Source organism: Sceloporus occidentalis, unplaced genomic scaffold, assembly GCF_023333645.1.
Source record: "Sceloporus occidentalis isolate IW3139 unplaced genomic scaffold, rSceOcc1.0.p SCAF_10, whole genome shotgun sequence".
In the NCBI taxonomy this organism is placed as follows: domain Eukaryota; kingdom Metazoa; phylum Chordata; class Lepidosauria; order Squamata; family Phrynosomatidae; genus Sceloporus; species Sceloporus occidentalis.
Genome location: NW_028316990.1, coordinates 23858485 through 23878721, shown reverse-complemented (window position 1 = coordinate 23878721; position 20237 = coordinate 23858485). Strand labels below are relative to the sequence as shown.

General features: G+C 43.7%; 1 protein-coding gene across 1 annotated transcript; it reads right to left on the bottom strand.

Annotated features, from left to right (window-relative positions):
• Positions 1-635: 635 nt before the first annotated feature.
• On the bottom strand, positions 636-3916 carry LOC149306219 (lipopolysaccharide-induced tumor necrosis factor-alpha factor homolog). The gene is made up of 4 exons (XM_089540866.1): positions 3739-3916; positions 2724-2798; positions 1724-1883; positions 636-744 (listed from the first exon to the last, which is right to left on the bottom strand). Exons 1-4 carry the CDS (start codon positions 3914-3916, stop codon positions 636-638), a joined length of 522 nt encoding a protein of 173 aa, XP_089396992.1.
• Between the last annotated feature and the right edge of the window lie 16321 nt (positions 3917-20237).

The following is a 20237-nucleotide window of genomic DNA, read 5'->3' as shown; positions in this document are numbered from 1 at the left end:
CTACTTGAAACAGCCAGCATCCTTGGGCAGAAGCAGTCTTACACTTGCTGCCGCAACCAGGATGGCCACCTTCCCATCTCTCCTTCTACCCCTCCCTATTTTTTGTCGCGTGCCTATCCGAGAGCTTTTGTGGCACAACAAACTACAAATCCTAAGATTCCCTGGGATGGAGCCAAGGCAGTTAAAGTGGTGTGAAACTGCATTCATTCTGCAGTGTGGCAGCAGCCTTGGTCCAACATGGAAGTCCACATTGGCTCTACACTAGTGACATTGTTAGTTCAAAATTGGGGAAGGATCCAAACCAAGAAACCACACCGGCTTGGACATGACAGGGATGCAAGGCATTGAAGAGAAATACAAGGACGAGACATTAAACCCTCAAGCTGCTTGACTTGAACACCAAGAAAGGTCCAACCAAGAAGGTCCGAGTAGATGCAGTCCATTCTGTCCTTGCGTTTTTCTGGTGGTTTAGGTGGCCAAGGGACCACAGCTGAAGGCCACAAAGTGGGGACTACAGAGAAATAAAGATTTGGCTGGAATAGGATGGAGGAATCCATGGAAGAAAGGACATTTGGTTTACTCCCAGTTGGTTTTTCCCCTTCTGAGTTGCTTGGAGATGCTTTTCCTCCTGGGGCCTAGAGCCTCTTGTATCGGTAGATGTGGTACCGGCAGTGAGGACAATAATGGTCAACATCTTTGAAGCAATTGGTCATGAAGGGCAGGAGGCAACAGCCAAGGCAGCAGCTGTAGGAAAAGGAAAGACTTGAATAGGATCTCCTTTCTGCTTAATGTTGCAGTGCCAGCCCAATGCCAACACGGCAGACTTGGCACCAGGGATGTTGGCAAGGAGTGCATGCATTAATGGGAAGGAAGGAATAGTCCACCCTTCATTGTAGGAAAAGGGCTGCAAGGGTGGCTGCCCAAAAGATGACAATTCTATAGTGTCCAGGTGGAAAATGGATTCACAAGTGGGTCCTTAGCATGCAATCCTCAGCCTTAAATCATTCAAGAATGAAAAATACCACTTCTCTCTGCTAACTTATGGTCTGGACACAGCATCAGATGGCCCCAGGTCTCCCAGTTCTGACCAAAAGGATGGGTTTAGTGGCTTTGATTCACATTTGGAAATAGCATTACTTTAAAAAACAACAACATAATTGTTGGGGTACTAATATAAGCATTTTTAAAAGTAATTTTTGTAGGCCTGGACCTGTCCAGCCTCCACTTCCACCGCTGCTCTCAATGGGCTTGTTGTCTACATGATTAAAATAGTCCTCTTTCGAATCGAATACCCTGCAATCCAGCCACTTGTGATTTAGAGGAATTTGGGCTTTTTGCTGAATGTGTGCTAAAAATGCAGCCGAAAAGGGATGTGCAGTTTTTACTGGAATATCTGCAAGAATGCATGTTATTGAACTTTGTGTGGATTCGCATATTATTGAGCTTTGCATGGATTCACATGGCTGTGCGTTTTCAGCAAAAGGAGGACGGATAGGTGCAGATTTGAACAGGAAAGTGATGACCGTTAAGCGGAAATGCAAATTTGCAAAACAAACAGCAGCAATTTGCAAAATATACTTAAGTGTATTTTAGATTTGCTAACACTCCTGGCAGGTAGGAAGGAGCCACCCGACGTGGTTCTTGGAAAGCAGCCTGTCCTCTAGAGGACGCCATGATATCGTGGGTCGACTGGGGAGACGATGGCACAGGAAAGAGTACTCACCCCATCATGCACATCCCGGTGCAGACGGCGTACGTCAGGGATCCCACCCGGTAGACCACCTCCGTAGTGATGATCTGGCGGCAGCAGGGGCAAATGGTAGACGCCGGTTTGCTTGAGAAGATCCCGGCAACCACAACCGGCGGGTTGTTAGTCATGCAAACTAAGGAATTAGAAATGGGGGTGAGGTTCTCTCCCGCAACCCTTCATCCTCACCTGTTGTTGTTACGGTTAAATTCAAAGCTGTGTTTGTCTGTAGGATCAGTATGTAGAGAGATCTTGTACCACCGTTGAGCCAACTTCTTTCTTTCAGTTAGTATCAAAGGCGCTACAAGATCTCTCTACATACTGTTGTTGTTGTTGTGTGCCTTTTGGTCATTCATGACTTATGCCAACCCTAAAATGAACCTAACGTGGCGTCGTCTTGCTAAGATTCGTAGGCAAGACCTATTACCTTTGCAAAAGTCCCATTCTTGGGTGAAAACATCTGGACATTATTTTAAATCAACACAATAGTCTCTATTGGGGAAATTGCTATAGAACAGGGAGGATGGTTGGGGTTGCTTTGGCCCAGCTCCAGGGTAACTTTAAGGAATAGCTCCTCCATCCCCAAGGGCTCAAATGTATTTCTTTGACCCCATATACCCCAAACACATCCTATGGGATGTTGGTGGACAGTTTTGCCACCTTTTCGACCCTCTCTGGTGCATTTTAGGCCCAGGACAGGTCTTTTTTCCCCACAAGTAGTGACCTAAAGCTGCCCAACACATCTCTTAGGAGGCATTGGGAGGCCACAGATTCAGCCCTGGAGACCACATGCATCCCATGAACTGCACTTCCCCCACCTGCTTCCACGAAACTGCTGCAAAATACCCAGCGCTAGGTTAGAAGGAGCATGAGTCTGCAAGATAAAGACTTCCTGATAAAAGATAATATATAACTGCATCTGTGCAATACACGGATTGGCTCTGAGGTCACAGATACGAAAGTCTCTGGCGCATACCTGGTCCCACTCGGTCGCAGGGAACATCTTCACAGGAATATGGCGGGGGAGAAGGACACTCCCCACAACAGCCATCTGAACCAAGAGAGAAGAAAAACAGGGAGGATAGAGGAAAAAATAATGATAGGGTTGCAGTTTTAGCCGAGGCAAACTGTTTTTCTAGTTTATTTTTAACCCCCAAAATGACATCTTACAGGTGCTTGATATGCGGAAGACAAGTTATTGCAGAAGAGTAAACCTAAATAGTGTATGTTTTGGACTATCGGTGCTTCTTATAAGAGCATGGAAGCCACTACAGCCCTGCGCAATACAAATGAACCTCCAAAACTTGCACCATGCAATTCCAAGTATTAATTACATTAGGAGTCACTTATGGAAGCTCATATCTTTCCTCCCAAACTTTCTGTGCCTATTGATGTGATGAATGATGGACCTAATATGTGTATGACCATGCTTCTAAAGGGCAGAAATAATGCAGTTTGACACCACTTTAAATGCTGTAGCTCCATCCTATGCAATCCTGGGATTTGTACTTTTGCAGGGTCTTTAGCCTTTGCTGGAGCCTCACAAAAAGACAGATCCCTGGATTTTTAATGGCAATTAAAGTGGTGTCAAACTGCATTATTTCTATAGTAATATAGCATTCCTGGTTAATCTAGAGCAAACACAAGCTTTGTTCTCCAGGTGTTTTGGACTTCAACTCCCAGAAATGCCAGCCAGCTGGGCCAAAAGTCAGGCATTCTGGAAGCTAAAGCCCAAAATACCTGGAGGACCAAAGTTTGCAAACCACTGACTTACAGTAACATAATCCAGGTTTGCAAAGGGACCTTGTAGCATCTTTGAAACTAAGTGAGAGAAAGAAGTTTCTAGCTTAAATTTTCTTCGTCTGCAAAGTGCAACAGGATCCACTTTAAGTAATGCAATCCAGATTAACCCAGCTGTGGCTCTAAGTGATCCAAGCCTGTATGTGTGTCCCCACATTTTGCCATTGGGAGACATTCACACAGCTGCGTACCTGTTGGAGTGTAAGGCTCTCCTGAACAAGGTTGCGGTAAGTAGGAATCCGGTGTATATTTTTCTGGGCCGTAGGATTGCGGTGGGTAGGATGATGGATAACTAGGTGCGTAAGGCGCTGGACGGGGATCAAGGGTGGTCATCGGGATGGAAACCTCTTTCCTTGACTGTTGTTCCATCTTTCCGGTCAGTCTGCAAAATGATATACACAGCAAAGGTAAGGAAGCAGCCATGAACAAGTCTTTTTGCTGCATGAACAAAACAGAGACTATAAACCCCATTCGTTTGCTTTTTGTATGCTGGACTAGTTATAAAGCTAAAATGAACCAATGTGGTACAGTGCTTGAGTATCGGATTAGGACTCCTAGAGACCAGGGTTCAAATCCCTGCCTGGCCATGGAAACTCACACTCTCTCAGCCTTGGGAAGACAATGGTAAATCTTACCAAACAAAACCATGAGACGAGAGGTTCGCCTTGTGGTTGCCATAAGTCAGAAATGACTTGAAGGCGCACAACAACAACATAAGCTTGAAAAAGTTGTTGAAGTTTGAATGATAGATGCAGCAATCAATACAGACTATTGAGACCTCCAAATGGAGATTTAGACTTTCTGGGGAAGGAAAACAACCAGAGGGTTTCCAATTCCAAATCGAGGGGCAAAATATCTGAATGAAATTGCCATACACAGGTCCCCAAACACACGATTGCAAAAAGTGACACTGCTTGGAAGATGCCACATTGTCCAGTGATGCCCGATGCCCAGATTTTTGGACACAATTCAAATTTCTGACAGTCCACGACTCCATTTGGTCCTGTCTGATAGACTGAGAAACTGTTCGTAATACATAAATAATAAACTCTTTTACTGCCTTAATGGCATGATAGTTCAAATTGCAACATCATTGGTCAATGAGCCAATGGGTCAAACGAGCCAATATCCTTACTGCTATTTAAAAGAAACATGAAAATCATATGTGTGTGCTTTTCCTAAGCTCCGTATCTTGCATTTGGCGTGCTCCGTTCTATGATCGCTCCCTAAGAAGGCAAACATGGTGTCAGTTGGTGAGTCTGCCATGAGCTGGAGTGTCTTACCCAAGTTTAATTGCTTACTGTGACTTAATGGTTCCCACGTGCCGCTGATATCAGAATTAATCCATGCAAATTAATGAGATGGAAACCTTTCCCTAATTATTGGCCTTGACTGAGCTTTGCGACAGCCTTTCTGTGCACTTGCTCACCCGCCCTGATTTCCATCGGAGTCCAACTACTCCATGTACAAAACGTCCTTGTTTATTCACTCTTCGTTTGGCGGAAAAGATTCGGAGGCGGGTGGGTGGATGGGTGTGGATCACTCGCTCGGCTGCCAAAACGTCCCGATTTTTCCTAAATGAGACGTTTGTTCTACAGGTTCCTGAGACAAATGCTCTAAGATCTTAGGAGCAGGGTTTGGGTCCCAAAATTTGAGCCATACATATAAGTACATACAGTGCACCCTCCAAGATGGGCTACATTAGGGGTAGTTTTCACGCAGGTTTGACCACAAACTGCAAAGGAGAACAAGGCACCATAAAATGGAGGGCATTCAAGGAAAGAATGGAGGGCAAGACCAAATAAAAGCTAAGAACATTCATAGAGATATACATGCATATCGCTTCTCGGCCTTTGAGCTAAGATCAAGTGTGCATCTTAGTCGGGCTCAAAATGGAGGACCTTTCGGAATTCCTTTTGGGCAGAAGGTTGAAATGTAGGACAGGTCCTGGAAAAGGAGGACCTCTGGTCACCCTGTTTCCGCGTTGATGTATTTTAGTCTAAACTTTTAAATAACTATGTAACTATTGCTGAACTTATGGAGGCAGTATCCAAGACCTTGGATACTTCCTTTAAAGTTTGGAATAACATTCAAAGTAAAGTGGGACCCCCAGATTCGCTGGGGTTAAGGCTGCATGGTTCCCGTGAAAGTGGGGAAAATGCAAATAAAACCCCACTATTTAATTTTTTTACCTGAGAGAAGACCTCTCTAGCAATCTCTAAGTCCTCCAGCGCAATTCTATGGTCATCATCTGCTGGAAGTTGACCATAGGTTTGCGCTGGAGGACCTACAAATGTCTAGAAACAACATCTTGACAAAATGGAGGCCTGGGACTTCTTTCATTCTCCTATTTGAATTTTAACCCATGATGAAGAAGGCAGTGGAGCTTCGAAAGCTTGCATTATGTATGTGTGCCTTTTGGTTGGCCCCATAAAGGTACTGTTGTTTTGTAGATTTTGTATGCACATAACCCAAAGGTGATCTTTATATGCAATATTTGTACTCATTCTGTGCATGAAACAGAATGCAAAGGTGTCACGATCTCAGACAATTTTGGATTTTGGAATTCCGGATACGGGAAACTCAACCCAAACTAGATCCTTGCAGCACTGCAAAAGAATATTAGTATATCGTTGTTTTGGATGGTGGCGCACACTCCAAAGAAAGCCAAGGGAGTGTCCTCAAGAACTGAAGACTTAATCCTTTCAGATGGGTGTGAGATACAACAAAGATCATATGGGTATCAATGCTGCCTAAGCCATGCTTTTGAGTGACTCCTTTGTTAGGGAAATAGGAGGCAAATGGTTTAGAGCAATGCATGGTTGGTGCGTATCTTAACAGTGGGGCTTCCTGAGCCTGAGCATGGAAACCACGCATGTCCACCTCCTCAATCCTTGCAAATAAACAAAGAATTTTAGGAGGGCACCGTTAGACTGAAACATGCTTCCTAACCTATGTTGGGATCACCCAGGTTGCATGGTCTCTCCAAACAAGGTTTTGGCTTAAGTCTCGGACACTCGCATGGAAGCCAGACTATGTCCTAGAAAATCCCAACCACATCATAGGTTGCATCCGCACTGCAGCAATAATCTGGTTTGGTGCCACTTTAACTGCTGCTGCTTGATGGGATGGTATTTTGGGAACTGTAGTTTGTCGTGGCACCAGAGCAAAGTTTGGATTATTGCTGCAGTGTAGATGCAGCCTTCATAATGGATGAATCCAGGCCAAGGGTTTCCTACAGCTGTGGGCATTGCTTTCTAGAAGCAAGCCAGCCCTTTTTCAATAGGTAACAAAGGGATTTGCTCAGGAGTAGGGAGAAAGTAGGACATTGCTTCCTATTTTGCCCCCAATATGTCTTTCTGTAGTGCTTTCGTGAAAAAGAAAAGCACAGAGGTTCACAGTGGTTGGCAGAAGGGCAGAGAACATCACTAGATCTTGGACTGAGATGAGCAAGGAAAGCAATTCAATGAGAGCATCTCGTCAGAGTAGAGTCACTCAAAAGATATTGATAACTCATCTGGATCAATAGCTGCTGATCATAGAGATCAGAACTGGATGGTTGTGGAAGCGTTGGTGGCCATTTCCCGTCCCTCTTGGTGTGCCAGGTTCCTGGATTTTGCCCAGACATGACTATCCTGAAAAGTTTTTGTGGGCATGTTAGGGAGCAGTTTGGGATAAGGGACCTCAAAACACATTTGAATGTGGTTTGGGAACAATTCAGGGGAAATTATCAGCCAATTTTCCTCAATTTTGGGATATATGGAAGCTTCAAGGGGCTCAGGTGGGCACTGGGGAGCTTTGGAGGCCATCAAATATGGTCCCATGAGGTCCATGGATTGCATTTTGGGATGTATGGATGCTTCAAAGGTCCCAGCGAGGAGCTTTGGCGGCCACCAGATATGGTCCCATGAGCCCAATAAGGTCCGTGGATTGATTTTCACCATCCTGATACTAAGCCGTTCTGATCCAAATGGGCATTGTAAATTCAGCTAGACAAAGTATTACCTGCTCATGATCCAATCCATGTTCCAAATGCAAAAGCCTTAAATCTTCTCTCATGAGCCTCTGGAAGTCATTCTATGTGCGCTGGCCGAGAAAGACATGCATCAGTCAGCAGATGCAAACCATTCCTCTTCGCTTTCTAAGGACACCTCTGGGACCTTCAAGGCTAGCGAGTGGGATTTGGCACGAATGAGTTTTGCTGGACCTTACTTCTATATTGCACACTAAAACATTTCATGCAGCTCTTGACTTTCCAGCATGTTATCCAAAGCATAGTGGGGGGTTGGAAGGAAAGGACTACGATGCCCAGAATCCCTGGAGGCATCTGGAGACATGATGAACATCTTTATATAGGCTGGGCTTTTGTCTTTCTGGAACTGGAGGCTTGGAGAAGGGAAGCAAGGGGCTTATTTTGGAGATCGGGAGGGCCATATGAAGTTCTCACATCTGCACTAGGTGAGAACTACTGAGATAAGAAAGAAGACCATATCAAGCCACATCACTAATAATAATAATAATAATAATAATAATAATGGATAATAATTGTTATGAAACTTGAACGCAGAAAACATCCTGAGCGATGTCAGCATCTCTGGCAACCCAGACTCTCATCCCATTCCTTAAGTCCCTTGTAGAGAGCTGAGCCTCTACTGCCAGGAAAATGGGTTTTAGAGTCCTTGTTAGCATCACTGATGCTAACATACAAAGCATACAAAAAGCATTGAGCCACATGCCGAACGCCAAAAGTTATACAAAAAGCATTCTCCCACCGGTCTAGTCGAAACAGCTAAAATGTGTTAATATATCTTGCATATTTTATTTTAAATAAAAACATGTCAGCAGACCCTTTGCATATTATTATTATTATTATTCTCTATAAATATATTATATTTTATTTATATAGCACTGTAGATTTACACTGCGCTGTAGATATCTTTTTTCTACCCCAACCACTTTAAAGATGTGGCGGTTCCCAAACTTTGCTCCTATGGATAGTTTTGGACTTCAACTCCCAGCGCATCTGAAGACAGGGATTGCTCCCCATGCTAAAATAAATCGGTTCCTGAAACCTCAGGAGCAAACCCTTCAAGAACATGGCCACATAGCCTGAAAAACCCACAAAAAAACCTATGGATGCTGGGCATGAAAACCTTCAACTTCAAATCAGTTGGCCTTAAAGGTGCTGCCAGATTCTTTTTCCTCCTTCCTTTTTATTCTTTTTCCACTTTGACGGACTGATGCGGATACCTTTTTGAAACCTCCTTGCCTTTGTTTCCATAAATAGGAAGCTTCATATCAACCATACCTCTATGGGCCAGGATCAGATGCAACTGGTCATTCTTTCCTTGGCTCACTCCATCATCCGGTTGGATCCTATGATATCCCAGAGGTCAGCAAGGAGCATGTTCTTTTCCTAGGAGGTTTTCCTTTTGGAGTCCAGGTATGGACAGAAGGTTGATCCCAGCTGAAAGGGCAGGAAGAAAAGCTCTGCAAGGAGGGAGGAGAGATGGAGCAATTTAATCAGCCCCAGGTTTGCCAGGTGCTCCATCCACCTCCCAATCTCTGGATCGTCGCAAACATCCAAAGGAGGAATGCAGGGCAACCAGTCTGCAGGGAGGGCCGGGACACAGCTAATTTGTCCTGTGCCAAATATTTGGTTGTGTCTTCTGACAGGGAAGTTAATTGGAGATCATCCTGGAGCATCTCTTTGCGCTTTCTACAGAAGCTTTTTTGTATCCGTATAAAAGGCTTCAGGCGGCACCGACACAGATGTCCATCCAAGGCCTGCTTACTTCCAGGGAAATTTCTTCCGTTTCCTAAATTCAGTGGAACAGGAAGGGTTTACTTTGGGTTCGATAACCTCCAAAGCAACCTAGAATTAGGAAAATGGAATGGAATTGGTTTTAATGATGCGTGAGGTTGACATTTCTGCAGTTGTGGGAGAGACTGGTTGCTTCTTATGCTGTTTTTGACTTAGGGTCCGAACAGACAGGCCAAAATAAAGCTGTTTTGGGTGACTTTGGAGGTATGCTGTTTAAATGATGCATGCGTCTTAAGAGACTGGAAGCCGCGCCAAAGCCATGCTCCAATCTTAAGGACTGGAGCATAGCTTTGGCGCAGCTTTTGGCCTCTTAAGATGTGTGTTTCATTTAAAAGACATACCTCCAAAGTCACCCAAAGCAGCTTTATTTTGGCCTGTCTGTTTGGGCTCTGTGTTTCAAGAAACAAATCATTTAGGCAGGTTACAGACCGCCAAAATGCGGTGGTCTGCCGCCGCCGCCGGTTGCTGCATCTGGAAACTGCAGCAGCCAAACGGCGCGGTTCCCGGATGCAGCAAAGAAGGAGCGTGAAAATCGCGCTCCTTCTTGCTCCCCGGAAGAGACGCCGCGAGGTGCTAGTCGCACACTCGTGGCGTCACTTCCGGGGTGCGACGTGCGGACGCAGAGCGTCCGCTACGTCAAAATGGCAGTGGCCGCCGCCATTTGTTACAGACTCTGTCCATAATAGGAGTAGGGGTGTCTAGAAGAGACGCCCTTTTTCAAACTGGGACGTCCTGAGGACGTCCGAAATGGCGGTCTGTAACCCGCCTTAGTTCCAAGTTCCAGGTCTAAGGAGCGTCTTCCTTCCTTCCTTCCTAGAAATAATCCAGGTTGACCCCACTTTAACTGCCGGGGCTCAATGCTATGGAATTCTGGGGATTGTAGTTTGTTGCGGCACCAGACCAAAGAATCCCATAGCATTGAGCCATGGCAGTTAAAGGGATGTCAAACCCAATTATTCCTGCAGTGCGGCTGCAGCTTCGGTTACATCTTTCTGAGTCTTGACCCTTTGTAGGACATGGAGAGCTTACTGCTGACCAGAAGGAAAATTCATTTATTTGATTTATTTATTTCATTTGTGTGCTGCCTTTCTCCCAAAGCGGCTCGCAGATTAAAAAAGAAATTAAAAATCTGTTTACGATCTGGTTTACGGCTGGATCTTCCAGCCGCCTCCGACGTGTTTATATCTCATGCAAAAAAAAAAAAAAAAGGTTTATAGGAGGGTCAAACGCCAAACTTCTCACCCACATGTTGCAGGATGTGTGTCGGACGCTGTGGGTTGGGTTGTTGGCTTATTACAGGTTTACAAAGTGGAGTGCCCTTTTAATTAGCATGGGACTTTTAAAAAAGAGATTTATCCCATTTAGAAGATAGTTCAAGACTCATCTTTCCCTTTGGACACACCTCTTTTCTTTTGGGTAAACATGGTGCTGTCCTGACCTCATTGGGACATAAAGGTGGGTTGCTTTTTGGAAAGGTGAAACGCTGTTGCATTTCCAGTTAGGGGCTAAAGGTCCTGCCAAAAAGAATAAATCTGTAATTGCTATTCATCCTCAGTTGGTCCATCAAAGACTTGTTGCTTAATCAATTAGCTGTTGATTTGACTTCTGTCATCATTAGCGATCAATGGAGGTGAGGATTTAATTAAGCGATGCTTTAATGTTCAAAGGAAGCAAAGGCACTCCTGTGCGTCAAGCTTGGGAAAGTGACTTTGGAGATTGCAACTCAGCGAAGCCTCATAGATAAGACGATTCAGAGCTCAGAATCAAATCTGAGTATGGAAAAGTTACTTTTTTCCTGAACTTCAAATGCCCCTTCCTAAAAAACCTAGTCTCTATGTTGGCTGGAGTAATTCTAGACACTCTTATCCACCCAAAATACCTTTTCCAAGCTCTGAAAACATGACCGCTGATGTTTCTTGTTCCAGAATTTCAGCCGCAACGTTCTGGCCGTTAATCCTGAAGGAGTTGTTGTTGGGTGCCTTCAAGTCATTTCCAATGTATGGTGACCCTAAGGGGATTTGAACCCCGGGCTGCCAACTTTGTGACCATTAAACCCGCCCAAATTGAGGGAATGATTCATCTGGACAAAATGTGGGTCATTCAGGCCCATCTCTTTCTCGAACCCCACCTGCCTTTCCTGAACATTGCCATTGGGACCAGACCAGCCTTCTGACTTGAGTAATAGGAAGCTGTCATAAAGTTTGGAAGCCACATCAAGCAAACTTAATTGGGTGGCAATTATTAGCAATTATGTATTGGTTTTTTTTTATTTCCGAACATAGGGACAACTGTGCTTTGTTGGGTCTCATCTGGCTGGAAACTCTCCACAAGTGTTTGCACAAGAAGGGGAGTTCACCAGAGGATTTCTTCAAGTGGGAACATCTGGACTTGTGCAACAATGGGAGACCAATCTAGACCAGAAGGTGGACCATCTGTGGTCAGATGGTTCCACACTTTGAGCCTTTCCACGTGATACTTTTAGTGTTTGAAACTGGGATTTTCCACTTATGTCCAGGGTACCTCAATTCCCATTTCTAACCTAGCAGCCTACTAAGTGTTCTGCAGAATTTGGGAATGTTACTTTTGGGATCCAGTGGATCCTGGTGGTTCTGCCTAAATCTGGTCCAGTTCTAGACCCTACCTTCAAAATAGGTTCGGCTCTCTGGACAGGTCCTTTAAAACTCTAATACAGTGCGCCCTTTTTTAACGTGGGGGATCCATTCCGGAGCCCTGCCATGTAAAAAAAACTTTGTATGCTTGAGCCCCATTGAAAATAATGGGGCTCGTGCATCGTGTGGCAGCTTGGCGCCACAGGCACACACCCCATTAGTCTTAATGGGACGTGCAGCCCCGCACGCTCCCTCAGGCTCCCTTGAGGCTTTCAGCATATACTGAAAGCCGCGTATGGTGCATCCGCGTATGATGCGGGCGCACTGTAATAAGTGAAGTTGAAGGCTTTCATGGCCGGCATCCATAGTTTTTTGTGGAGTTTTCGGGCAATGTGGCCATGTTCCAGAAGAGTTTATTCCTGATGTTTCACCAGCATCTGTGGCTAGCATCTTCATAGCCTGAAAAACCCACAAAAAATCTAATAATAAGCTTTTTGGACCCAAAGGCTCATAGAGTATGGTACATACTTAAAGCAGAAATGTCTGAACAAAAAGACTTTGCTATCGTATAACTTACAGCTAGAGGCATGTGGGCCAAGTTTTATATAATCACATCACCGCATAGTCATTAACACAATAAAAATGCCACGGTGTGTGTAGTACATTCCTCTCCAGGTTTGATGCTTCCGGCTGGACTGTGTGGGCGGACTGGGCAGAGGCAGGAATGCTCCTCAGCAGGGCAAAGATCTAGACTTGGGGTGTGTCTGCACTGTGGACTTTATTGCACTTTGAAACCACTTTAACTGCCATGACTCCAGAGAATTCAGGGGAGAGCAGAGAGTTCCAAGTCCCTCCCCAAACTACAAATCCCAGGATCTGTATAACAGAACCAGGGCAATTGAAGTGATTTTTAAACCACTGTAATGGTGCAGTGCGGATGCACCTTCCAAACATTTTTATTACAGTCCTATAATTCTGCAACGAAGCAAGTGCAAGCCGCATCTAACTGCAGAAGAGGTCCTTTGTCTGGAATCAAAAAGGATTCAACGTTGGTATAAACATAGAAAAAGAACCGACAATTTATAATCATAAATTTACAGCGCTTTATAAATAAAGGTTAATAATAATAATAATAATAAATAATATCGTTTCCCTTTTACTAATTCTAAATTTTCCATTTTTAAAAATTTAAAGCATCCACTGCATAGAACAGAAATGAAATAGTTCAACCGTCATCAAATCCGGAAGTAATCAAATTATTGGCTTTACTTTGTAAATATACACAAAACATTTCCCCAGTCTTTGATAAATTTGCTATTAGCTTTCGTTCCCTTTGAGGATGTGCGTTAGCTTATCCATTTGCACAATGTGTTCTAATTTCCCTATCCCTGTGATAAATTATTATTATTATTATTATTATTATTATTATTATTTTCTTATATCCCACCTTTCTCCCAATATAGGGACACAAGGCGGCGAACAACAAATATAAAATGATACAATTTAAAAACAGCACAACAATATTAAAATATATAAATATATCTATTTCAATGACAATGCATTTCCGATACCACTTTATTTGCACAACTGCATCTGATAATCATTTGTGCAATGACTCGCCATTTTCGCTTTGTTTGCAGGATGCTTTAAATGCACTTTAATTTCTCTTTAATGCCGAAATTAGCCCCAGTGTGATGAACTCCGTATAGTGATGTGAGCGTTGGAGTATGATTCTGGAGACCAGGGTTCGAATCCATGAAAACCCACTGGGTGACTGTGGGCAAGTCACACTCTCTCAGCCTCAGAGGAAATGCAAGGGCAAAACCCCTTCTGCACAAACCTTATCCCTGTTGTGACTGGGATGCTGTGCAAAATGCATGCGATGCTAACAATATGGCAGAAGGATCTTTCTGGTGCCGTCGCATAAAAGATGCAGACTGTTCTTTGCAATGCGATCTCTTTGCTCATTCCATCGCCAGTCATCCAGCAAAGTGATTTAAATGAAAGGCGTGAACATGTCCATTCTTCTGGGGCGGGTTACACATCACCTGAGATGTGCGTAATGACACTTGTTGTTTTCCTTTGCGTGGATACAAAACTGTGTTGTGCTCCAGCCTTTTGCATTCTGCAATGGAACACAATCTCTTTTGTGAGTCATCCCTGTGAGTCGGTGCATCAGGTGCGATCGAACCTGTTTCCCCAAAGAGAACATTGTGCAATTTGTTGAGTTTCTTTCCCATTCCTTCCTTGGGCTCCATTGAGGACGAAATTGCAGAGTCAATTCTTTGTCATCACATTCCAGAGAGAAAGAAGGAAAGATAAACAATGCTCCGAAAATCTTTCCTGGAGGGATTATCTGAAGCTAACCCTGCATCTGGCTAGTCTAGCCAAATTGAAGGCTTGCTATTCTTTCTCTAAACGACAACAAGTGTGTGTGTGTGTGTGTGTGTGTGTGTGTGTGTGTGTGTGTGTGTGTATATATATCCTGCCGTCATCATTTTCCTAATAAAAATCAGGGAAGATGTAGCATGCATCCTGTTCAGTGGTTATGATACTGGAGTTTATCACACTGGGACTCATTTTGGCATTAAAGAGAGATTAAAGTGCATTTAAAGCGTCCCACAAATAAAGCGGAAATGGTGATTATCTCGCACAGTTGTGCAAACAAAGTGATAATGGAAATGCATTGTAACGGAAATCCCGAAAGTAAAAAAATGCACGTTAATGTCTCTTTACAACTGCTTTAATGGTGGGTTTTGACATGAAATTGTTTTGTGTAATTATGTGATTTTTCCAGGATATTCATGGGAGTTTATCTCCTTCGTGTGATAAATTCCATTGTAAACTAGATTTGCAATATCTTCAGCTGGACTTGCAATATCTTAACTGCTGGGGATTCGTGTTTATGTTTATGATGCCAAGTGTGACCCCAAAACCTATCTTTCTAGCCTGGCAAGGCGTTTCTGACAACTAAAAAAGGCCAATGTGATTCTAGGCCGCATTAATAGAAGTATAGTGTCTAGATCGAGAGAAGTCATAGTGCCATTCGATTCTGCTTTGGTCAGACTCACCTGGAATAATATTGTGGGCATCACAATTCATAAAGGAGAAGCTGGAGCATGTCCAGAAAAGGAAGACCAAAATGGTGAAGGGTCTGGAAATCATTATTCCCTATGAGAAGCGATTCATGGAGCTGGGTATGTTTAGGTTGGAGAAAGTGAAGTTGCTTTTGGTTCGTGTTCGGCCTCAGGAGCATCAGAAAACAAACTCGCTCCATCTTCGAAATGACATCCCTTCAGGAATTTAAAGATGGCTATCATGTTGTCTCTCAGTCATCTCTTCTCCAGGCTAAGCATGTTCACCTCTCTAAACTGTTCCTCATAGGGATTAGCTTCCAAATCTTTTACCATCTTGGTTACCTTCTTCTGAATAAACTATCCAAGGCGTGAAGTTGGGTGCAGGAATGGGATAATAGGAGCCACACTTTGGCTGTAGTTGGGCCCTAGATGTATATTGAAGGGAAGGGTTTGTTCTCCACATCAGAGCCAGCATGAATGTTAGAACATGGCTCTGGAGACCAGGATTTGAATCCCCACATGACCATTGAAACCCAATGAGAAAGTCACACTCTCTCGGCCTCAGAGGAAGGCAATGGCACACCTCCTCTGAGCAAACCTTGCCAAGAAAACCCCAGGATAGGTTCACCTTACAGTCGCCATAAGTTGGAAATGAGTTGAAGGAACGTGGCAACAACCAAGGATAAAAGACGGAGCAAGTCACACTCTCTCAGCCTCAGAGGAAAGCAACGGCAAACCCCTCTGAACCAATCTTTCTAAGAAAAGCCCAGGATCAGTTCACTTTAAGGTCACCTTAAACTGGAAATGACTCCAAGACACACGACAACAACAATGACAACAATGTGTTCTGCACACACCCCATCGCTGCTGATTTACAGACAGAATAGATTACTTTGCCTCTCCGCAAAATGAAGGCAGGAAGATACTTATTAAACAAATGCAAAACCTAGATGCACCAGGAAGAATCTCAGTGTCATTTTGCATAATAGAAATTATTTAAGTGGCTACTTCACACTATACTACACTACACACCAATGCAACAGTATGGCAACACAAAAGTTGTGTTGGGGTTTCCTTCCAGCTGTTCTGTAGATTTGTCCAGGATGGAGGCTGAATCACTAGCAATCCTCCTCCTTTTTTTAGCATGGAGATTAATGCTTTCCCACATAATGGTAGCCTCGGTTGTGAAACCAAACCACACAAACCGGAAGAGAGGACGACTCTGCCCTGCATTTTGTTAAGAAATTTGCAAATGAGTTGTTTAAAAAAGTATCTTTATTTATTACAATCCATCCGCATATCTCCTTCCCAGTTTATGGGGGGAATCTCTAAGATAAAAATCAACGTAACCGATTTCAAAGAGGAGGAATAATCTCTCGTCTGAAAAGCAGACAAAACAAAGAGACAAAGGAAGACAGCTAAAAATGAGTTGAAGACAATTTTAAACCACGAGAGTTTGCAAATAAGGATGAAATTGATAAGCCCCCCGAAAAAAAAATGCTTTCATACAATTGTTGTGTTATTACTTGGCGACGGGAAAAAATATCCCTCCAGATCTTTAAAGAGGGCCATCGTCTCACCTCTCAGTCTTTGCTTCTCCAAGCTAAACCTACTAGGTATTTCCTGAAAGTATTCCTCATAAGGCTGGATGGTTGCAAGACCTTCGATCATCTTGGTTGCCCTCCTCTGAAAATGGTTCATCTTCTCCACAGATTTCTTGAACTCTAGTCACCAGAGGTTTGTATATCATTTTAAAATACATTTTAACGTTTTTAATGTGTAATGTTTTTAACTTTATACATCTTGTGCAATCCTGGTATTTGTAGTTTGGTGAAATAGTCGGCCCAGTCTGTCGCTCTGGTGCCTTTCCAAACTACAAATCCCATGCTTCTGTAGGATAGACTAATTTGTTTGTTTGTTTGTTTGTTTAAATGCTGCTTTATTTCTGCAGTATGGATTCACCCAAGGACTCCCAAACTCGTCCTCAGTGCACTCAGCTTGGGTTTAATGCTGCTTTGTAGCTAAAAGTAACATCAGACCAGCGAACCTTGCATCCCATCCCATTTGGTCCAGTCTCCAAAGGATGCCCCCCGTCAGTTTGCAAATTGTGTAGCTCAACATCGCAATGTGCCTCGGCAACACACTGCATGGAGGAGTGCCAGTTCTACTTAAGGGATTAAAAAGCATCAAGCCTAAGGAATGCCAAAGGCATCAAATGTTCCCAGCTTCTGGAGGAGGATTTGGCACCTAAATATTTTGGGCGGCTGAAACGTTTCATAGCAAAGCTTATGAGAAGACACCAAGGTCCTTACAGTCTCAAGAGTGGCTCCTACTTTTTTGTCAGAGTCAAGGGGAACCATTATTATTATTATTATTATTATTATTATTATTACTACTACTACTATGACTACTACGACTACTACTAATACACAGGGCCCTTGGTATCCACTGAGGTTAGGTTCTAGGATCCGCTGTGGGTACCAAAATCCGTGGATGCTCACATCCCATTATATACAATGGGTTGTTATTATGATCATTTTCCCCATCGTTATTATTACTACAGTGGGCCCTTGGTATTTGCTGAGGTTTGGTTCCAGGATCCCCCATAGATACCAAAATCCATGTATGCTCAATTCCTATTAAATGCAATGGGTTGGTATTATTATCATTATCATCATCGTTAGTATTACTACAGTGGGCTCTTGGTATCTACTGGGCTTTGATCCCAGGACTCCCCATGGATGCCAAAGTCTGTGGCAACTCAAATCTCATTAAATACAATGGGTTAGTATCATCATCATCATCATCATCACTATGGTGGGCCCTTGGCATCTGCTGGGGTTTGGTTCCAGGACTCCCCATAGATACCAAATTCTGTGGATGCTCAAGTCCCATTAAATACATCAGCATAGTGAAATGGTTTCCATTATATAAAATGGCAAAATCAAGGCTTGCTTTTTGAAACACACACACACACATACACACACACACATTGAATAATGCCAACTATGGATGGTTGCATCCATGGATAACGAATCCATGAATATGGAGAGTTGACTGTATTGTTGTTGCTGTTGTTATTCTTATTCTGCTTTTCACTCAAGGTTGGGACTCAGGGTTGCTTACCATTTAAAAGAGCCACACAATTAAAAACATGCAGTTTTTGCACCTTCTCATCTTTAACTTTAGTCGAGGTCCCTAGAGGACCAGAAGCGAAGTTGCACCACTTTATGTTCTAGGATCCATGTTTCTGTTTACTTTGCATTCTTCATGTTTACAAACATGGGCTGTTTACAATAAAGCAGAGGCCTGATTTTTGTCATAGTGGCATCTCTCCCAAAAACTGACGAAGGATGCATGCCACATTGTGACTCAGTCTGGATGGTTGAGTCCCATTGCAAAGATGCCTCTGCCGGGAATGCTGGTGCAGCTGGTTCTTCCGACTTGCAATGACTCAGGCGTCTCAAGAAAAGCTCTGTGTCATTGCTGTGATTCATTCTCAAATTCCCTGGCTTAAATCAGGCATGAGAGTCATGCAATCAGTATTGGACCTTGCCTCCCAGAATCCCCAGTCGGTCATGGCCTATGCCAACTGGGGCTACTGGAAGCAAGGGTATAGCTGCTCCAAGAACTCCAAGTACCTCGCCAGACTATATAGCTCAGAACCCTATGAGGATGAAAGTATGGAATAATTGTTTGGGGCCACTGATGGTGGCTAAAAATCTTTACTTGGAAATGCTCATGGCACCAGTTTGCAAGCTGCTGTCAGAACATGAAATCTATATTTTGTTGAGAATTACGTTAAAATATAACTATTTGTTGCTGTGTGTCTTCCAGTCATTTCTGACTTATGGCCTCCCTAAGGCAAACCTATCACAGGGGTTTCCTGGCCGATCTATTCAGAAGGGGTTTTTCTTTGGCTGAGAGAATGTGACTTTCCCAAGGCCACTCAGCAGGCTTCCAATTCTGAGTCAGGATTTGAACCCTGGCCTCCAGAGTCCTACTTCAACACAATGGACAGATGAGTGAAGGAAGGTAAGCATTGCCATCCCCCAGATAGGAATTGTGCCAGGAACATGAAATGTCCCTTCATTCCCCAAATTTCTAGCATCGCAGTTATCTCAGAATTTCATTTCTACTTTCAGAAAGACGGCTCTTTAGACATTCAAAGAAAAGCAATCAAGGGAAGGCCAGCAACGAAAGCAGCCCCATCGAATCCATGTTAAGTGTTGACTTTTGTTGTTGTTGTTGCTGTGTGCCTTCAAGTCATTTCCAACTAATGGCAACCTTGGGACAAACCTATGATGGGCTTTTCTTGGCAATGCCTCGCATCAGAGAGGTACTGCTTGAACCGAGAAGGAAAATGGATGCAGAGAAAAGCAGTCATGTAGCACCTATGTAGAAGTATTGTTTTCTGCTCAGAAAATGTTGCATTGGGGGATTTATTCTGTGCAAAATTCACACAGGATTGAGGGCCTAAAGACTCAAGTCATGGTTTTCAGAAGAGGAGGAAATGTGTGGAGATTAGTTTCCAGCAGCCAAAGTGCGCATGGGGATGCAATGAGATGTGACAAGCTGTGCTCTTGTAGAAAACACACCCTTAAGTGAAGGGGTGAGCTGACATCTTTTTCCCACATCAGAAACTGAGCTGAAAATGATATTACCCAACCCACCCCACTGAAGCATCTCTGGCATGAAGAAGCACTTGAGCTGATGGAGGGCAGTCATGCAAGAGAGTTGCCCAATTCTCGAAAGAAAGCATGCGACGGCTTGGAAAGAGTCGATGAATCTTTCCGCTGTTGAAGGCTGATGTGGCCAGGATGGTGGAGTTTATCGGACAAGGGAAATTGGAAGTATAATCCAATGGCAATCTGAATGCAATCATGGGGTTGAACATTATTGCGTGATAACCCACTACACGCAAATTCGGGCAATGGGAAGTCAGTCCGAACGTAATCATGTGGTTTCACTTTATTGCGTGATAGACTGCCACACACAAATTCGGGCAATGGCATGCTATTTTTGGGCAATGGGAAGCCAGTTGAATTGCAATGCACATTCACGTAATTGCGCTAAACTAGCGACTTTAAGTGAATGCATTCTGGCCTCACTTTCTTTTCATTCGAATTTAAGAGAAATTCCTCCCGTTTGATAAACTCTGGTGAATCTGGTCTGGATTT

Bases quoted from the DNA above. Each gene is read 5' to 3' on its own strand.
- LOC149306219 (XM_089540866.1), bottom strand. From the start codon at position 3,916: ATGGAACAACAGTCAAGGAAAGAGGTTTCCATCCCGATGACCACCCTT. The intron at 2,799-3,738 runs GTACGCAGCTGT...CTCTTGGTTCAG, and splicing joins AGAGCCTTACACTCCAACAG to ATGGCTGTTGTGGGGAGTGT. The intron at 745-1,723 runs GTGAGTACTCTT...CTTTTCCTACAG, and splicing joins ACCGGGATGTGCATGATGGG to CTGCTGCCTTGGCTGTTGCC.